The following is a 21,075-nucleotide window of genomic DNA, read 5'->3' on the forward strand; positions in this document are numbered from 1 at the left end:
CCAGTCTCAGCCTGCCCTTGGATTGAAAAAAATTAACTGGCTGAAAAAAAATGTGTATTTCTGTAATTCCTACTTTTGGCCTTTGACCAGGATGATAAAGTAGATGAGCCAAAACACTACCTGTTCACAGAGTATTTCCTGCCTCGCCAAAGCCACAAAGATCTGGAATTCTGTCAAGATTTGCAGCATGATTTCAGAGAGATTTGGATAAACTTAATTTCCAATAACTGTTATCGATTCCCCATCACTGAACTGAAGCAGAACAAATTAAACATTTTTCAATAATATGGTCCAAATTACAATGATAAATTCACAGAAATTAGATCTAGAAAAACTTCTTCAAGGCCAGAATCATCCCCTGCTGGATATTCTTGTGCACTTTTGTTCTATTTTTTAAATGAATGTTGTTGGTAGATTTGAAAAAAGACCAAACTACAAGAAAGTATGTAGGATTCCCTATGTGATTCTGGGATTTGCAGAGTTCTACATATATATCTAACTATTTCAACACAGGGCTGCAGCAATGTATGCTAGTCACATGGATGAATCCTTTAGGAATTTGGAAGCTAATGTCTAACATTACATTGCAGAAATAGAGCATTCTGTAGGAGAGATCTTGTGAGAAATCCTGACTTTTAGGGAGCCTAGGAAACCAGAATGCTCTCAGGGTGTCAGAAGAGCAGCAGAGAAAGGTGAAAGAGCTTTTGACAGGCTCCAGGAAGAGCACGATTTGGCAGAAAGGACGAGTGGAGAAGATGCAAACTAGGTCCTACATTCTGAAGTCCTTTCTCTGTCCTTACTCCCACTGAAGGTCAATAGCAGTTTTCCCTGAGTATGGGCTGAAAATGGAAGCTACACTTCAAGATGTTGGCAGGTTTTGCATAAGTGCCAGGCATTGTTTTGGAGCATCCAATGCCCAGTAGGTTTTTTTTTCCCATCTCTAATGGATGCAGGCACAAGAGTGATCAGTAACAATTCATGATTTAGATACTTCTCCAGCCCAAAATTGTTAGAAAGAGGTATTGGAAAATCTCACAAGAACAGGTTTTCTTGCAAGATTCCTTTTACCTTCTGTGTACAGTCAGGCTGTGAAGATACTCCAAGAACAACCTTTCTCCTGGAATTTTGTCACATCTACTTCTGGAAACTTCTGGAAACAGAAAAAAATGAAAATAATGGATAAAAAATGATTAATGGAATGTTTTAGAACTTAAACAGTTTGGTTAGAGTTTAAGATGAAGGTTCAGGGCGTTCTTATTTTCCTCCAAGTGGCTTGTCAATCCAGCCTGTAACTTCTGATTATTACTAATCACTATTGTTAAGAGCTCTGGAATAGGCCTGAGAAGTAGCCCAAGTCTTTATCACTATCCTGTACATATTTCCAAGATGGGAAAGTTGCCTGTGAGCAGATGAATCTGACATAGTTGGAGAATACTATAAATCCATTTGTCTGTATCAGAAAAGACAGCAGTAACTGTAAGTTGTAACTTTCAAGTGCACATTTAATACAAATGGTTTTTATTAGAGCAATCAGTTCCATAATAGCTGGGTTCCCCATAGCTCATTTTCTGCTTCCATGTAGTAGAGTTTGATAGAATCCAACATTTTCTTGTTGATGTGTACATCTTGTTAATTCCAAGTATCTTCCTATTCCTCACCACTCACATTCCATCTTTCCACTATTCATAAATGGAGTGCGCGGAGAAAGAGCGACAGGATATTCTGAGTAAATTCAGATGCAAGTCCCGGATATGATGACTTTCCTAGGTAGATTGTTAAAAGTGTTGGGGAGAGAGAGGAGTCAACATTCTACTTAGTGACTGTTAAGCCACAGGAATGAATTGCCAGTGACTGGGTGGATGGCGAAAGGCACTCTTCATTCCTACAACAAGAGCAAATGGGCTTCAGAAGTGTAAAAATGACAACACAGCCTTTCTCTTGTGAGCTGCTTGTCAGCCTAACAAGAATGAGGAAGGAACTGGAGGCTGGGCCAAACAAGGAAGTTACTGTTTGGATTCAGTAATGAGGGACCCAAGCTGAAACCTATGTATGATACAGGAAAAACAAAGGAGTACAGGCGGCAACTCTAAATTTTACATTCTTTGAGGAAAAGTCTGCTCTTGATACATCAGCACACCCCATTAGAATTAACCATACTGGGCCAGTATAGATGAGAGCACAATGTGGCCTGTTGGTTGTGAAAAATATTAGAGCAATACAGAAGACAACAGGTTGGTTTTACATTGCCCCATGTGAAGAGCTATTAACATAAGTTGCCCTAAACACCTACGATGACAACAGATAAACTGGTGATAATAGAAATTTCCTGTGTTATATGTTAGAACTGATCGTATTGTGCTGATAATTGTATTTATCTCCAGAAGTCTTAGGAATTGCTTTGGGAGTTTGTAAAGCAAGCGACCGCCTCCCTTCCTGGCCTCTGGCTTTGAATTTATGAGCTGATCGGGAATCACTAAGAGGACAGGAAATCTTGCAATGACCTTTTTACTGAGATATAATACACTTCATTTTTTAAAAAGATGCCGTAAGGGAAACTTGTTAAGTAGCATAAGAGTTGGAAATTAAGACAATGAGCAACTGATATTCTTCTCTTAGCTCCACGCCATAATGTTCTACACTGAAGAGTGACATGAAGAGGAGGTGCTGTGACATAGTCAGTGTTTGGGAAGATGAGCTATATTTGACAAGCAAGTGAGCTTTCTGATGAGATGGATGAAATTGATATGAAGGCCTTTCCACTCTAATGGCCAAATAATACTTTCAAACCATGCATGCAGCAGTCTCTGAGCCCAGTCCAATGCCCACTGAAGTCAATGTAAGTCCTTTCGTTGGCTTCAAAGAGCATTGGATCAAGACCACTGACATCAGTGGGAACTCCCTGCCTAGGGGTTGATGAGGGTTACTTGGAGAGTTTATCCTGAATGTTTCAGAGTTTTATCTTTCACATGTTCCTTTTCTTCATATCTTCCCAGGTCCCCAGTGCTCCCTGCCTTTCAATGTGTCTTACGTGGTCAATGGAGCACTTTTCTGTGCAAATGTCTCTGAACAAAATCAGAGTTTTCAGAAGTGCCAGTTGATTTGTCGTCAAGGCTTCCATAGCGCCTTTTCCAATGCGACATTCCTGTGTGATAGAGAGAGTCGCCGTTGGCTCTCAGAACCCCCCCTCTCTCAAAGCTGTCAGAGTAAGTACAGCTGCTACAGAGGAGTGTTCTCATATTTAACCTCAGATCAATGTTTAGAAGCCACCCATGTTTAGTACCTGCACCTTCACCAGGGAGGATGCAGGGGAAACTAAATAGATTTAACAGAAGCTGCCCTCATTTTGAAGGTACCTTTAAATTACAATAAGAGGAGGAAGTAATTAGATCCGTGACTTCTAAATAAGGATGTGCAGTAAGTCAATCTTGCGCTCTGTCTTCATCCTCATCTTTGCCTTTCAGCAACTCCCACACCTGTAACTGTTCCCTTATTCTGTAATTATAGAGATATAAATAGATGGATATTTCTTCTAAATATAGATTTTTCTCTGTAAGTGAAAAGACGCTGGTGTCATGAAATGGCTGTGATGAAATCACTTACTTCTGAAAGAACAGATTAGTGCCAGATGTCTGAATTTAGCAGAACTCAAATGTTTATTTGCATAATCAAGTAACTTTGTTACTTCTGTGTCTTTCTGTAACAATCTGTTCCCTAAGGTTATTGCCATTTTCATTGGCTGCCACTTGGTGGTTTTGTTTTGTTAAAGAAGAAAACTCACCTCAAATCTTGGAAGCTGCATGTGTCTGTTCTGAACTCATGTGGCCAGTTCTTTCTTACCACTAGCCATGTCAATGATTTGGACAGGAATGGGCTCTGGTCAAAATGTCAGAGCTGAACACTACTGAAGTCTGAGGCAGTATGGATCAGCTCTGGAACTCAACTTTGCAGCTGACCCTTGTCTCTACAGTAGGCCAAATTGAAATGCTGGTTTCAAACATTCCTACCCACAACAAAGCACCCACCATCCCCCCAGCACACACACACAGCCTACCACCCAAAAAATAAAATAAAAAGATAAACACATTTGGATCTGGATTATGGTCTCAATCTAAAATTTAATCCATCTTTCACCCTAAGCCTAAGCAGTTCTCTCTTTAGGAAAAAAAAAAAGAGAGAGAGAAAAATTCTAAATCACTTTAGTATTTGCGGAACAGGTGTTGATGCAAGATCAAAACTTGTCTTGCCGTGTCAATGGCTTTTCTATACCTCTCCCCTAGGTAACTATGAAAGGCAGCTTTGGTAAATGTTGCACCATAAATATTAAGGGCACTAAACACCTTTTTTTTCTTTTTCAGAGCTCCAGTTATTTCAGAATGTCCAAGCTCAAACACACTTTGAGCTATTGCTGCCTTCTGAGAAGACCTGCAGCTCTGACTATGCTGGTTTACTGCAGGCATTCCAGATCTTTATATTCGATGAATTGAAGGCCCTTGGTTTCTGTCACATTCAGGTATTCTACGTTTCTTTTTCTGGATGCGTGAAAAAAGTGTACAGCATCTTATGTTCTGGAGATGAAAAGGCAGAGACAAAAAAATATAGGGTCTTATAGATAACCCATTCACAGATGATCACAGACCAAAAATTTAATTTGGATCATTTGGAGTGAATTTTTCCACAGACTTCCAGGACTTTATACAGACTTTCAGCTATGGAGAGGAGTGATCTGGATTATATTCTGACTCATACAGCATCAGCTAACAACACATTATAATACATCTCAGTGTTAGGACGTTTGTTTTGATAATCAGGGTCAAATTGACCATTCTTGAATTTCATTTCATTACTAGTATGTTTTCTCATATGTGGTCTTGTCTAAATGTGCAGTGCAGTGGCTTCCACCAAACTAGTATGCTTCTCTTCTTACGTTAACCCTTTCTACTGTGTGAACTTCAACCCTGTGTGGAAGACCAGCACAAGGCCTATGCGTTGTTTAAGTGGTACATAGACACTGTGACAGCCCTTTGCAGAGGGGTGAATTTCACTCCACCATGCATAACAATTATTCCATTTCGTACGCAAAATTCCAGTTTTAATACTGTCTCTTACATGCTAAGGTTTCCTACAATATACAATTCAATCAGTGTTAAATGCTGAATATGAACTATTTTGATACTCACACTATTCCATTAATGCTGCTTAAAGTAGTTGCTGAACTCTGGTGGGCAGGTTCAGGTCAAGCTGCAGATCCTTCCTGCATAATAGACCTTTTCTACTGTAACCAGCATGGTATTTACAACAATTACCCTGCCCCCTCCAGTCCACTCTTGCAACACCAGTCAATTCTGTTACAGCTAGGGTGTGAGTGGTCTTCCCTAGTGGGTGGAGACAGAGTTAGGTCTAGTGGCCACAGCCAAGCATCAGAGCTGGAGCTGGAAGCCAGAAATCAGAGCCAAAGGCAGCACTGCCAGGCAGGTTCTCTGTGGGTGGCATATCCTGTGGTGCTTGACCCCATGAGGCTCATAGCCCGTCAATCACTATTCTGCCAGAGCTTTTGGATGATGGCACTGATGTGGTAGTTTCTCAGCAACCAGTGGACCCAGATTTTAGCCCCCTAAGGCAGAGATGTTTATCATCAGAAAAGATAACAATTCCATGGAGCCTACCAGGAACCTTGCCATGCCAGTCAGATAAACTGGAAATTACTCAGACATGAGGGTGATGGGAGTCAGTTCAAAAACCTTAGATAGGGAGTGAAATCTCCTGTGTGTTGCATTGTCTATGCCACAGGTATTGTGACAAAGGAAAATCATTTAAGCAGTCTTATTCTGGTACAAGTAACAGTAAATGCAATACGTATAGTAAATGCAATACATCTTAGAGTCAATATCTGGTTTGTGTATAAAAAAGACCTTGGATAAAAAATTCAAAAGCATCTAAGTGCTTTAGAAGCCCAAGGGCCGTTTTCAAAAGGGACTTAGGCACTTAGGCTCCTAACTCTCACTGAAAGTCAGTAGTACTTAGCCTTCTCAGTGCATGGGTCATTTTAAAAAATGGGACTTAGATGCTTTTGAAAACATCCCCTCTTGTCAAATGCTTGTTTTGAGCATAGGCCCATGTAAATATTCTGATACAGAGGCAGCAGTGAGGGCGAAAAGGCCACAAACCTTAAAATCTGTCTCTTTTGAAAATCATTATTAAGGTAAATACATTTGGAAACACGGGTTCCGTTTCTGTTTGCGATGATTCTGCCGTGCTGGTGGAATGTTTGAGTGTGGACCGACTGGGGGTGAACATCACATGGAAAGCTCAGCTTGAAGGCATCCCAGCAGCTTCTCTCCCTGATTTACATGATATTGGTATGTATTTTTACCCTTTCTGTTGACGTTTCTATTTATGTAGCCTATTTGGCTGTTAATTATACTCCTCTGCCTACTCCTGGGAGAGGATAATGAACTTAAAAACTGTCAGGAATGTCAAGTGGCATTGGGGGACTATCCTGGAATGTTTTTTCCCCACTCTGAATTTTAAGGCCTTCAAAATTTGACTTTGAGAAGGATCAATACTTGCCTGTTTCAGGCTGTGACTACACTATGAAACAGAATCGCGTTTGAATATAGTTGTCAAACAGGGCTCTCCATCTGAGTCTCTCTCAGCTGGTGTTGAGAATCATTGTGTTTCTGACATGGGCAAGCTTATCTCAGCTGTTGCACCGCACTGGTCATGTCCCCAACAATGGGAACAGTTGTGTAACATACGACTTGAGTTGGGCTTGGTGGAAGCCATAGTTTGCACCTGTTGTCAAAGTTCCTCTCCTACACTATTGTATTCTATATAGGTTCTTCTAGGATCCAGGTGCCTAACTCTACATCCGAAATCTTGTGCCCAGTATACACACAATCCATCAGTGTGGTTGCAAAGTCAGCTACAGAATCAGGGCAAGGCACTCCTTTCTTGACTAGAAGCAGTGAACACTGCTGGCCTCTGCCAACATAGAAACAAGAGACGTCGCATTTATCCCCAGCTCCGGTACCCCTCATGCTGGCACGTCTACAGTACTGTGGCTTTGGAATGCCATTCTCAGCATTTTAAAAAAACAACCACCCTACCTCCGCAAGTTCCCTTTTCTAATTTGGGGATTTCAAGACTCCATGTGCCCTCCAGTGCTGTTGCTTGATCGGAACTGAGTTCAAAAGTCTTTAGAATTTGGCTCTGAGTGGAGTGGTTGTGTGGTTAGCATACAATTACACGGTCTGTTTGTGTTTACATCCATTTGGGGGAACATGAATATTAAATTGTTTGTGTATGGTGGATCCATGTACAATTATATTCAGTTTTATATTAAAGTTTAGTTTGAACAGTCTTCTAGAGTATTGGGAATACATTTTGTCCCTGTTCATGCTACAGTTTTCCCCCAGTCCTGAAATGCTTTTCAGGGAATGATTGAACACTACAATGTACGGATGAAAGTATGAATTCAGTCTGAACTGATGTTAAATGTCCCATTTTTCTCATGCTGGAGCTATTCTTTACACCTGAATGATTGTAAGGGGAGCAGAAAAGTCAATTAAAGTTGTACAGCTTCAGTTTCTTACTATTGTAACTGTTCCCTGCACACACTCAGAGATATATCTCGGTTCTCCGGTCTGCACCTTGTATGTACAGTTTGTGAAGACAGAAAGAATTTTCACCTGCATCCCTGGAGCACAAAATAGCTTCACAAGGAGGTGTTCCTATCATGACATATTTAGTAGCATTACAAAACATTTACAATGATTTTTCTTCTTCCTCCCTTTTTGTCTTGAGGATGGCTTACTATCCCACTGGAATCTGAGGACCCAGAAGTTCTTAGATGGTTTACTGATCAGAGAATCTAGGGATTCCACAGTGGCATAGCAACTTCCTAACACTGTTCTACCCACTGTATCAAAGGCTTTTTGGAAATCTATACAATTCATATAAAGCGGTGACTGCCATTTGACTGACAGTTCTACAATGATGTGCAGGATTCCTATTTGATCTGTACATGATGTACCCTGTCAGAACTTTGCCTGTTCTTGTCTTAACTTTGAATCTACTACTTTCTTTATTCTGTTTAGAATAATACGTGTAAATACCTTACTTGGGATAAACAGCAACTGAATTCCCCTCCAGATTTTACACTGACTGAGGTTTCTTTTCTTTGGTAGCTTCATTATATGACCATTTTCCCATTTGTTTGGTATTTTTTCTTCTTCCCATATCTTTTGTAAGAGGCCTTTCAAAATATTTACTGTGTTCAAGAGCATCCAATGGAAAGTTGTCTGGAATTGGTGCCTTTTCACTTTCTAACCGATTGACTGTCCTCTCTATTTCTGCTCTGGGACTAGGTCTTAATTTGACATCCAGATCTTCTCCTTCTTTTGTATCTGGGGGATTGGTCACTGACTTGCCATTCAGTAGTTGACTGAAGTACTGTCTCCGTGTATTCAATTGTTCTGATGACTTTGTTTTTAAGTTGCCCTTATTGCCTTGAATTGGTTGGTTGGTATTGTTTTTCTTCTTGACAACTGTCTAGTGATGTTGCAGAGTGTCTTCATGTCATTTTGTGTTACAGGGATCTGTGCAGCCTTTGCCATTTTGTATATAAAGTCTTGTTTGTCTTTCCTAACACTCTTCTTTCTTTATGGCATATTCCTCCTGGAGTCGCTGTATCTGTGTTCTTGTTCTTGCTTGATTTAGTTTGTGTGCTCCAGGTTAAGAGTGTTCTTGCAGAATAAGCATAATAATACTATAGTCTCTTCAGTGCAGCCAGCTGTACAGAGTTGCGTCATTAGCTGCCTGCACCTAGTTGTGAAATTTTCCCACTTAGTGCAGCTGGAAAGATACTCCTAAGTTACAGCACATAATCAGGAAACTAGACACAGAACAGTGCAGAAGTACGATTGATTTGAGTCAGCTGCTCTGCTGAAAATAATTTTACCATAGGATGCACATTTTCACATACCTCTCTTAAAAACCCCAGCATTCACAGTCTGGAAGCTGACGTTCCATTTGGGAGAACCCAAAGACAGTACAAAATGTACACCTGGGATGCTTCCTGTTTGATGTATTACCATGCTGGGCATCAGTTATGGCTATTCGGAAGCCATTTGGAAGCTCTCACCTTGCAAATTCATAGCAACAAAATCTGTGAATATTTCAAATGAAGCCATAAGCTTCTCAGCAAGGGTTAGCAAACAAAATCTCCTCCAAGAGCCCTGCTGTGTCTGTCTCCCTCCTGGCCCAGCCAAACCAAGGAATCCACACATACTGAGCATAGGACACTGTCCTTACAGAAGCAATAGGAGAGCCAGGTTCTTTGGTCACAGAATAAAGGGAAGGGAAGGATACTCACATTCCCCTGGAAGGCAAGTCTCCAATTAATCTTTATCCTGAGCTACAGGGAAGAGGGGCGTGGTCATCTCTGCACAGGTGGGTATCCAGTGCTGGCGCTGCAGGGCAGTAAAGGCTGGTTGCTACACTGTTAAAGATTAGGAAGCAGTTTGCCACTCCCCACCCCCACTGAGTGTAATCTGGGCTTCTTTTTAATCTCCTTCCTCTGAAGCGTCAGGGATGGCCGTGGCCGGAGATGGGTCATTGGCTGGGGTGGGCCAGCACTCTGAAGTCTCATCAAGCGTTCTCTGTCTCAGGTTCTTGGCTGGCTGGTTCTTGTTCATGTGCTCAGGTTCTAATTGGTCACCATATGTGGGATTGGGAAGGAATGTTCCCCCAGGTCAGACTGGCAGGGATCTTGGGGGTTTTCATCTTCCTCTGCAGCATGTGGGTGTGGATCACTTGCCAGGATTATCTGGGTATATCTCACTTAATCAGTTCCCTGACACTGCAGGAGCCTTGAGCACTGATACATCTTGGTCCGTCCTATTCTCTGTCTTTGGCACATAATAGCTTAATCTCCTGTGGGCGGTAATACTTTGATCTAATTTTGGTTGTTGGGTTTAGTTGCAAGTGGTGGGTGGTGGAGGTGGCCTGTGATATACAGGAGGTCAGTTTAGACGATCTGGTGGTCCCTTCTGGCATCAAACCCTATGAATCTAAGAGAAAGAAAGCAGTGTCCACTGAAACAATCAGGTTAAATCTGATCATCAAAACTTCAATTCTCTGAAATTCATGTTATCCTGAACTGGGTTCTGCGTCTCAAGTCTGATACAAGATTAAAAATTGAGTTTTGTTTATGCCAATTACCCAGGGGTGTTATTAATGACTGGTTATTGTTTGCATTAAATAGCAGCAAATGCTCCCAAACCGGCCGGGGTCCCATTGTGGAAGATGTCTACACGTCTGCTGTCCCCTGAGGCATCCGGGGAATCCGAATCTATCTGTACCTTTTGTTTAAAGCTTATCAGCCTGATATTATTTTTTTCCAGCTAGATCCAGTATCATAACTGTGCTGCTGTATTTCTTTTTCCTTTAGAAAAAGCAATTGTTGGGGAGAATCTCATTGGACGCTTTGTAGCACTGATTGAAAGTGGTGGCTTTGTGTTACACTTGGACTCCAAACAGTTCCCAGCAGATACATCCATTCGTTTTCCCCGAGATGAAGATTTTGACCTATCTCCCAGTGTTCAGCTCGGATGCAGGAGTGGATTTCGAAGAAGTCCATCTCTTGGGAGAGCAATCCCAAATTCCCAAGGATGTGGTATGTTTCCTTTTGACTTTCCCTCCTTTGTTGCTGTGGTTATTGTGAGTCCGTGCAAAGTTACAGTCGGAACATTAACAGGAAACTTTCATTGGCACACTTCTCAGGTGTCAGTCTCTACCTATGGGTGGGATGTGTGAAGCACCAATGTGAATGCAAGGCCCTCACTGAGGCAGGAGCCACTCTTGTGCTATTCTTGCTATCCTTAAAGTTCAGTTACACTCTGAAAAGTGATTCTCTGCAAAGGGCAGCATTAGATTCTGTGTCTGACCCTCAGATTTCATCTGAAATGTGCCCAGTTGTAAATAAGAAGATCATGTTTTTGGAAGTTCAGCCTGGTATCGGAAAGTCAGGGGAGGCTCTTCCTGGCTTGTGCACCACCACTAGAAATAAAGACTCTGCTAAAACATCTGGTGGTGATGCATGAATCAGAATAGAATCCAGCTCACTGAGCAGCTGCAGAGGTGCCAGCAGTCCTGGGATCTTGTATTCCTGGGCAAAGTCCCAGGAGTTGGATGAGCCAGTACAAGATGCAGATGGAAGTTCTCTCAGCCCCGGCCAACACACAACCTGATTGCTGCTCTGCTCCCTTATTCCTCTGCTGTTAGGTTTCTGTATCTCCTTCTTCACTGGACACTGACTCAACGTTCCCCCTAGATTCCCTTCCCTTAGTGACTTTGCTCCTTCTGTCAATTTTCCCCAATATTCCTGCGTGCTCCAGCCCTCCAGAAACTCGGACCCCTCTCCACTCTCAATGGCCCATTGAGCCCCAACTTCCCTAGGCCCCACATCTCCCAGCTGGACAGGAATTCCTCAGAACTACAGAGTAAGAGCAGGAATGGCTTTCCTCTGGTGCAGGAGCAGGAGAGGGGATTGGCCAATCTCCTGACGCAACAATGCTTTCGGTGTGGCAAACTTCAGCATTATCTTGCTATTTTTTGAAAGCCGTATCCATTTAAAGCCCCTGACAATGAATAAATTCATATGAAGACAACTTGCCAGAATAAGGACACAGGGCCCTGTTTTCATTGGGAGAATTCCCCTGTGGTCAGCACATTACAGGGACAACAAAAACACTGAAAGCTGCTTGATGTCACTACGGTCAAACAATCTGACTGGTATAAACAGGGTGAAATTCACCCCAGTACAGAGAACCAGCCCAGGCCTGTGCACTGCTTATCTCCCACCCAAACTCTGTTTTGAGGGCTGTGGGTGGTGCAAAGAGTTGAATTTCACCCAGAAGGAGCACATCTGCCATTCTGCCACAATCCTTTGTCAAACCCCAGACACCCTTTGTCTGCTTTCCCTGCAGCCTGATGGGAGTTCACTGTTATGTCCAAGAGCAGAGAATAAAAACAGTTATGCCCTGGCTTTCCCACACCAGATAATACTGATGACATCTTTAGTTAGTTTCAGTCCCGTATTGTTCTGTTTAATGTTCTTTATTAAAAAACAAAATCGAATGCCTTACAATGCCAACTAAGTAGCTGACCTGGAAACACAAGCTGGAGTTTTTATGTTTAGAGTTCTGAAGATGCTGCAGCCCTTTGATGCTTTTTATATCTTAAAGAGGAGAAAAACCCAAACAATAAAAATAAGTAACAGGGTGTTGCCAGATGATAAGGAGTGAAGCTCCTGTCTTGCTGTCAGTGGGAATACTGGCAAAACATTTCTTTTGTTGTTGTTGTTGTTTTAAAAGTTATATGCATTTTAGTGATGGCAAAAGGTTCTGGGTTGAAAGCACTGGTGTCTAGTCTACTCTATAAAGTTGTAATGCTTTCGTTACCCCAGGATAGTTAAAGCAATACATCCCCTCTTACGGTGGCTATAGTTATACTGGTATAAAGGTGCTGTTATATCTATTCGTGTATGGGAAGAGGAATAAGCTATCCTGATATAACTGCATCTACCTTAGGGGTTAGACTAGTATGACTATTTTGATTAAAAAAAAATCACACCCCTAACCAAAGTAGTTAAACCCAGTTTTTGTACCAGTGTGTCTTCACTAGGAGAAAACATGTGTTCTTAACTCATGTCAGGTAACATATGGTCACTAAAGTCTATGGGAAGCCTAGGGTTCACCTCAACCTGTTAACGTATGTTAAAACTGCAAACGGCCTTGTCTTCACTAGAATTGTACCTTATGATACTTACCACATATGAAGAAACATACCTTTTTTCCTTAGTGAAGACAAGGCCTTCAGGCTAGCATGGACACTTCTCAATCATTTGTTCTAGGCTACAACTGTCTCTAGTTTACGCTAGGCTCACCATGTTAACTTCCTCAAATTAATTGCCAATCAATTAACTTGAGGTAAAAAATGCACTGAAGGCAGCCAATGCTACATCAGTTTCTGGAGGGAAATCTCATGCCATTCATACACACTCAGATATGCAGATGTAGCATGTAAAATGGTATTGTCCAAAAGCTCACTGTCATTTTCAATTTAAGAAAAAGACTCTAATGAGGGACAGTGTTTAGACCTAGTGCCTTCTTAATCTGTCTGTTTGTTAGGGATTCTCCCCACACGCCCTCCCATTTCCCCTTTTACAAATGTTCCTGATGAGAGCCAATGAAACTCACCTGGTCTGCTTAGCAGGGAGAATCAGCAGAACTTTTCTACACCTATGTACAGGCTAATAAAGCCTGTAGTGTAGTCACAGGCAGCAATACTGCAAACATGGATGGGAAATTGACTTGAAAGCCCAGTTTAGTTCCCCCTGAGCATTCATCATATGTTAACAACTTTCAATAACTGTTGACCTAAACTGGATTCCTCCAGCAATCTGGCTATTAAGATGTGTTACTGTAGTAATACAGGAACTGGTTGTTTTTATAATGGCGTGGCAATGCCATTAAAGTTGAGGTTCAGTCATTACTTCTGTTTAAAGTTCAAGCTTTCTGACCTGCATCTGACGAAGTGGGTATTCACCCACTAAAGCTCATGCTCCAAAACGTCTGTTAGTCTATAAGGTGCCACAGGATTCTTTGGAAAGGAAGATGATATCTGTCTGTATTTGTGCAAGTTTAACACGCCTACCCCTCTGATACCTTCGACCTTTCTAATGCCTCTAAAATTGACGTTATTAGTTGGATTCCTTTGAAATTTATTGTACTGCAGGAAGGGTCAGGGTAGGGTTATTGATAAATTTGGAGTCATTTGAGCTACAGATTGCAGAGATATAAGCCCTGGAAAATAACCATTTTTCAAAAAAATTTCTAGGTGGGTTTTTTTGGTTGTTTTGTCTTGTTTTTTGGTTTTTCACACAGAGCTAGATCAAACTATTGACGTGATGTGAGTCAAAATAGTCTCAGTCTGTTGAGTTTTACCCAAGGTAGTGCCATGGCACCCTGTAAAACATTGGAGGATTGGAATTTCAGAACTATATTGAAGGAAAATGTAATTTTTTTACAGTTCACAACTGCAGATAGAGAAAAATGGGAAGAGTATCCATTCTTGCCTTAATGTATGACTTTTGTAAGTGCTCTAGAAGCTGAATGGTAGCTCAGGTTCCTTTTGAAATTTGGTATGCCTCATTGAGGCATGGGCTAGCATTAGTGATCCATATTTGGGCTCATTTTACTTGAGTCAAATGAGGTTCTTGAGTTATAGGCCCCTACAAAATGGCTTCCTTCTTCTGCAATGCACTGTTAAGCTGAGAGGTACTCATGACTGGATGAATCACAGACTTCATTAAAGTTGATGGCTGTAAACTCACCCTTCAGTTAACATAACTAAAGAAAAGTTAATCATAAGCCCAACCTGGACTGGAAGTTGCTACAATATTTTAGTCATGGGGTCAATTTTATTCTGGGGGAACGTAATCAAAATATTTGGACAGCCTGGACTGTACATTTCCAGGGTTTCAGAAGTCTGAGGTTTGCTCAGCTCAACATTCTTCAAGGGATCGACAGAACACCAAGCAACCTTAACTTGGCTTGAGGTAATTTTTGCCATTGAATTTAATGGAATGCAGTGCACAGAGCAGGAGGACTTTTAAATGGAGTGGACCTTTTTATACCTATCATGTATAGATACTACAGAAAGTGAAGATCAGGAATATGAGTTAGCTGCAACATTAAGAGTACAATTAATTTTGATGGCTCCTGTTTTGTACTGAGCTGATTCTACCAACTGCCTTTGTAAAAGAATGTTTTAATGGGCTTTTGAAAGAGCTGTTGAGTGTGGCAAAATTCTTCACGGTCCAGCTTTTATAGAGATTTCATTTTCTAGTTCTTAGTCTAGAAATGCAGCTGTGCATTACTTGGTGAAGCCAGTAGGTCATGGCCTAGAAGTCTCCAAACACAGGATTTACCAGGTAGGAACTCCTGAGTTCTTAATCTGGTTCTCCTATTATATGTTGTTTGTGGTTACTAACTATTAAGCATCACATACGTGCCCTATGGCAAGTCATTTATCCTCTCTGGCTTAGTTTCCTCATACGTAAAGGGGGATGATGATAATATTAGTAACTTATTACTTAGGAGTTTCTGTAAGGTGCTGTGAAGATGGAAAAAACTCGATCTGAGATGATTCTTCAATCAGAACCTCAATAGATTTACCCTTACATACTAAATATAATTAGCAGTGAAAGCCATTTTCCTTACTCTTTTCTCTCTTTCCTGGTCCAGTTGGTTGTTGGGCTACAAAATATTTTCTCAGATCCTGAGCTTATTTAGTTAGTTAGTTGTTTTATTTCTTGTTCCATGACATTTTTCCCTTGCTACAGGGCAGTTTGGATAACTCTTGATGGCAGTAAGCCATTCTGGTGGTCTCAGGAATTTGTTATGCTCAGTGTATTCCTTCTGAGACATGCACTGGGCATTAATCTTCCTTTTCATCTCCATTACATTTTCCTTCCTGTCATCTGGACAAAGAATGTAGGCCATACTTACAGGATAGGGGACTGTATCCTGGGAAGCAGACTCTGAAGAAGATTTGGGGGTGACGGTGAACAGCTGAACATGAAGTCCAAGTGTGACACTGTAGCCAAAAGAGCTATTGCGTTCCAGGAGTGCATAAACACAGAAATCTCAAGTGGGAGTAGGGAGATTATTCTGGCTCTATATTTGGCACTAGTGTGACCGCTGCTGGAATACTGTGTCCTTCTGGTGCCCACAATTCAAGAAGGATGTTGATAAATTGAAGAGAGTTCAGAAAATGAGCCATGAGAATGATTGATTAGAGAATTAGAAAACATGCCTTATAATGGTAGACTCAAAGAGTTCAATCTATTTAGCTTAACAAAGAAAAGGTTAAGAGGTGACCTGATTACAGTCTATAAGTATCTAGATGGGGAACAAATATTTGATCATGGGATCTTCAGTCGAGCAGAGAAAGGTCTAACATGATACAATGGCTAGAGGTTGAAGGTGGACAAATTCAGACTGGAATAAGTACATTTTTCATTGTGTGAGTAAATAACCATTGGAACAAGTGTCATGGTGCATTCTCCATCGTGACCATTTTAAAATTAAGATTGGATATTTTTCTAAAAGGCATGTCTAGGGATTAATTTGGGGAAATTCTATGGTGAGTAATTCAGAAGGTCAGACCGGGTAATCACAATGGTCTCTTCTGACCTTGGATTCCATGAATTTGTTGCTTCAGGTTTGCTTGTATTGGAGGCATATAGGAGCACGTTTTCCTGGCTGGAAGCTGGAAGATGTGATACTGTTGCAAAAAAAGCAAACGTGATTCTGGGATGCATTAACAGGTGTGTTGTAAACAAGACACGAGAAGTCATTCTTCTGCTTTACTCTGCGCTGGTTAGGCCTCAACTGGAGTATTGTGTCCAGTTCTGGGCACCGCATTTCAAGAAAGATGTGGAGAAATTGGAGAGGGTCCAGAGAAGAGCAACAAGAATGATTAAAGGTCTTGAGAACATGACCTATGAAGGAAGGCTGAAGGAATTGGGTTTGTTTAGTTTGGAAAAGAGAAGACTGAGAGGGGACATGATAGCAGTTTTCAGGTATCTAAAAGGGTGTCATCAGGAGGAGGGAGAAAACTTGTTCACCTTAGCCTCCAATAATAGAACAAGAAGCAATGGGCTTAAACTGCAGCAAGGGAGATTTAGGTTGGACATTAGGAAAAAGTTCCTAACTGTCAGGGTAGTTAAACACTGGAATAGATTGCCTAGGGAAGTTGTGGAATCTCCATCTCTGGAGATATTTAAGAGTAGGTTAGATAAATGTCTATCAGGGATGGTCTAGACAGTATTTGGTCCTGCCATGAGGGCAGGGGACTGGACTCAATGACCTCTCGAGGTCCCTTCCAGTCCTAGAGTCTATGAGTCTATGAGTTTCTTTGTTCGTGTTTGCCATGTCTTAGTTTACACTTATCTGCATTATCATTACATTGACTAATCCTAATCTATAGAGTATTTTATGGATATACTTCTTTGTTCATAACTTAACCTTGATGAATGTGGCAACAGAAATCTCATGATTGCCTAAGGTGTTAGTGAAGAAATAATGTTAAATACAGCCAGCTAGTGGCTTTGTGAGCTTGGAAAAGCTTTTCACTTCAGGAGGACAATCTGAGGCCTTTCATGACACCTGTTTATTAGTCACTCTTATATTTGGTGGTGACATGAATTCATGCTAATTCCCTTTTCCATTTAGAATTTTATATATGGAGATATACATATCCTATCTCATAGAACTGGAAGGGACCCTGAAAGATCATTGAGTCCAGCCCCCTCCCTTCATTAGCAGGACCAAGTACTGATTTTGCCCCAGATCCCTAAATTGCCCCCTCAAGGATTGAGCTCACAACGCTGGGTTTAGCAGGCCAATGCTCAAACCACTGAACTATCCCGCCCCCTTTGTAACTTGTATTAAGATTGTTTCAAACAGCGATCAGTTTGAATAAAAAAGCTGCTAGGTTCACAACTGAATTAGCAGCTCAAATCTTTCTCTGTGAGAGGCTCTACCCAAACACTGGTATCCCCAGACTTTGGGGTATCTCTGAGGTGCCTATCGCCATGAGGTCTAAGCACCAAACAACAATTAGGGGAAGCATTTAGCATATCCTAAAGGAACTAAGTTCCCTCTTCTACTCCTTCTATTCCCCTTTTTTCCCCTCTGCCCTTCTCTTGTGGTGCTTCTGTGTACTCCCCTGCAATCATTCCACTGTGGGCTGGTCCTGGGGCAGAATAAAAGCTATTCCTGGGGGAAGATCTCATAAATGAGGTGATTCTTGCATGTAGACCTGAATCCAGCCAGGCTGTGAGGTGATTTATAGTCTGGGTCCTGCTGTTGAGAATGCAGCGCCCCCTGCTCATGAAAGCCTGACTCTAGATAGAACAGCACCAAGTTTCAAACTCATATATGGAAGTGTTGGATCCAAGGTTTTGGTTTCTCCCATTTTAGGGGTATAAAGATTAAATCCAGAGCTGTAGTTTAGATCTTGGGTGTCGTTCAGGCTCTCCTCTCATTTCCAGCCTGGTTAACATGTATAGATTTTAAGCTAGAAAGAGACTATTATGATTATCTAGTTTGACCTGAATAACACAGGCCATAGAACTCCACCCATAACTGCTTCATTGAGCACAATTTGTGCTTGAACTCGGGCATATCTTTTAGAAAGACATCCAGGCTTGACAGCTCCATTTTTGCTTTAACCTTTCATCTTTTTTCCTTGCTGTTCATTTTTTGCTTCTATTAAGTAAGGGTATAAACCAGACACAAATCTGTTCTTCCTGTTTACATATGTATGATATCAGTCACATGCCACTTCCACTCTGTGGCTCTACAACAAGAAACAGAGGAGAGAGTTCTGAAAAGTTTGTTTTCTCCTTTTAAAACTTTAAACGCTTTAACTCATCTCTCCATCATCCTCTACATTCTGCCTCCCCAGTGGCTTGTAGATTCTTTATTTCATCTGTAAGTGAAGGAAAAAAAAGAAAAGAAAAGAAGTTTCTTCCCTTGAGGTTCTTTTTTATTTGTATGATCCTTTCTGCATACATTGGAAAACCGCTTTGACAGATGGAACAAATAGGCTGGTGTTCTAAACATATGTGAGAGATGAGTGTCCTGTCTCTTCCAGGATTTTGTACTTCCTTAATTGATTTTTGATATGTGTTGTGCCTGTTTTGCCTGCTTTGGTGCCTATTGAAATGAATCCTCCAGTCCTATGACTTTCCCAGACTCTCCTACTGGAACATGACAAATCTGAAGAAGAATGAAGGAATATGGTTGTTATTAGGCTGTCATTCTGATTTATCACTGAGGTATTTCAGTAGGTGAGTTAATTCACAAGGCAACATGTTGGCTGATTAAATGCAAATAGAGCACATCCACCCTGTGGACTATAGTGGTAATGGCCAATGTTCTACTAGAGTTACTCCTTGGTACAGGATTAAATTGCTGTCAACACACTAGGCAAGAACAGAAGTGAAATTTTGCACAATATCGTTCCCCAAAAATATATATTTGATGGTTTTTGAGGGAAATCTATATCTGGAAAGCAGCTGTGAAATAGCAAGTAAACATACTGTCTGGTAAATGTGTCTGAGGCTCATCTGTGATGGTGATACTGGTCCGAGTGATCTGAAAGGAAAGATGGTATTACATGATTGCCCAGAAGACAATTAGTCATCTGCTTAACATGCAGACTGTCAGCTGGAAAACTTGCTCTTGGTTTGTTCTGAAATGCTGAACTCAGAAAGGTATCGTTAACCTATGGGGAGGAAATCTTTGTGTTGGGGTTGTCATGTATACAATAAGTTAGTTGTCTTTAATCCAACAATTACTTTCCTGCTTGGAACTACCTACCAACAATTTCATTACCAGAATTTTTTCATGAAATCATTACCATATGGTGGCTTTCCCTGAGTTTTTCAGAGTTTCCATTAATGTGAATTTTCCTATTTTTGTCTAAAACCTTTGTTGCATTTTGCAATCTGCCCTCACAGTTGTATCTTATTACAGATGGATCTGATCCTCAACATTCCCACTTGGAGTCAGGTCCATCAGAGTTTGATGTGCTCTGGTTTGAGGGTCTTCTTTTAGACCCATCGGTGGCAAGGCACCTTCTCAGTCTCATCAGCCTCAGTTGTTTTTGCCTTGATGAGATGAGTTTGGGTAAAACAGTTTTTCTTGGCTGCACAGGGGCAGTCCATTCCTTCTCTCTGCCAGTCTTTTGGGCTTGGTTTTTCTCGGTTATGGGAAGGGAATGCAGCCTCCCCTCCTGGTGAGTCTCATTATCTTGCTGCTTCTCACCTACTGGCAGCTTGACTCCTTCTCTCCCTCCCTCTCTCTCAACAGGGGAGGGTTTAAAAAGGTCTCAGGCAGCCCTTAGTTGGAATCAGCTGACCCTAACTGACCTCAGGTAATTCCCTCCCAGCTGATTCTAATTGATCTCTGGTAACCCTCTTCTCAGCTGAACCTGACTGACCTGTAGTCACCCCTCCTCAGTTGATAGGGAGGAGGGCCTTTAACCTTCTGGGACTGTTTTCTACCCCTTCCCTGCAGCTGTCTGTCCTGAGTTTATCACACATCTGAATTAGGATCCTGGTCTAGATTCTCTGGATTCCAGTCACTGGAGGCTTTAGGTGAACATTTTAAGTGGGACAATGTTGATAAACCCTCCTAAGGTGCACATGTGCTCATCAAGGTCTTGCTCCAAAACCCATTGAAGTCAATGGTAAGTCTACTGCAGCTGTGTTCTGCTTATGATCATGTGTATGGATGTCTGAAATGGTAAAGTTTCCATTGAATTCCATAGAACTAATAATATTTTTTTTTCTGTAGTTGTTTGTCCTTCAGGCAGCTACTTTCAGAATGATGAATGCATTCCGTGTCCTTCTGGGTTCTATCAATTTCAGACAGGAAGCTCCTCCTGCATCAGGTGTCCTGCGGGAAAAACTACCATCTCCGTTGGAGCTTTCATTGCTGATCATTGTAAGTGCCCTGATCATCATCAGTATCTACTTGGTGAGAGCTTTTGAGCTTTCACAGAGCAATTTTTCAGGTCTGGGCTTACTCTCTCTCTCACCAACAGAAATTACTCTAACAAAAGATATTACCCCACCTGCCTCAGCTCACCTAACTAAAGGAGGGACCTAACTAAAACTTTGCCTTGATAACTATGTCCTTCTGTAGCACAACTTGTGCTCATAAGGCAGGGATCAATATACTTAGTAATTTGTATACTAGTAAAATCAACCTGAATTGTGTCTGTTGGCCCATAGACCTATGAAAATAAAGGCAATGATGCCTGAAAGAATGCACAGTTTAAATCCCTCGGTTTGTTTTCAGATTTCTTTGATACTCTTAGCTAATTGGACTATACCAATTTTTGAATAATAATAATAATAATAATAATGTAAAAAAAACCCAACCATACTCTTAAATATATGGGTCTGCCCTCTGTAGGTTAATTTCTTCCTAGCGC

At 41.3% G+C, this 21,075-nt stretch overlaps 1 protein-coding gene across 2 annotated transcripts in view; it reads left to right on the forward strand.

Moving 5' to 3' along the window:
* The window catches only part of TG (thyroglobulin), a 213,418-nt gene that overhangs the window by 41,406 nt on the left and 150,937 nt on the right, over positions 1-21,075 (forward strand). For both annotated transcript variants that reach the window (XM_050940484.1, XM_050940485.1), the window contains exons 17-21: positions 2,994-3,203; positions 4,356-4,510; positions 6,200-6,356; positions 10,451-10,675; positions 20,433-20,582. In XM_050940484.1, coding sequence (XP_050796441.1) covers positions 2,994-3,203; positions 4,356-4,510; positions 6,200-6,356; positions 10,451-10,675; positions 20,433-20,582 — 897 coding nt within the window. The remainder of the gene's footprint in view (positions 1-2,993; positions 3,204-4,355; positions 4,511-6,199; positions 6,357-10,450; positions 10,676-20,432; positions 20,583-21,075) is intronic.

Source organism: Gopherus flavomarginatus, chromosome 2 (genome assembly GCF_025201925.1).
Source record: "Gopherus flavomarginatus isolate rGopFla2 chromosome 2, rGopFla2.mat.asm, whole genome shotgun sequence".
In the NCBI taxonomy this organism is placed as follows: domain Eukaryota; kingdom Metazoa; phylum Chordata; order Testudines; family Testudinidae; genus Gopherus; species Gopherus flavomarginatus.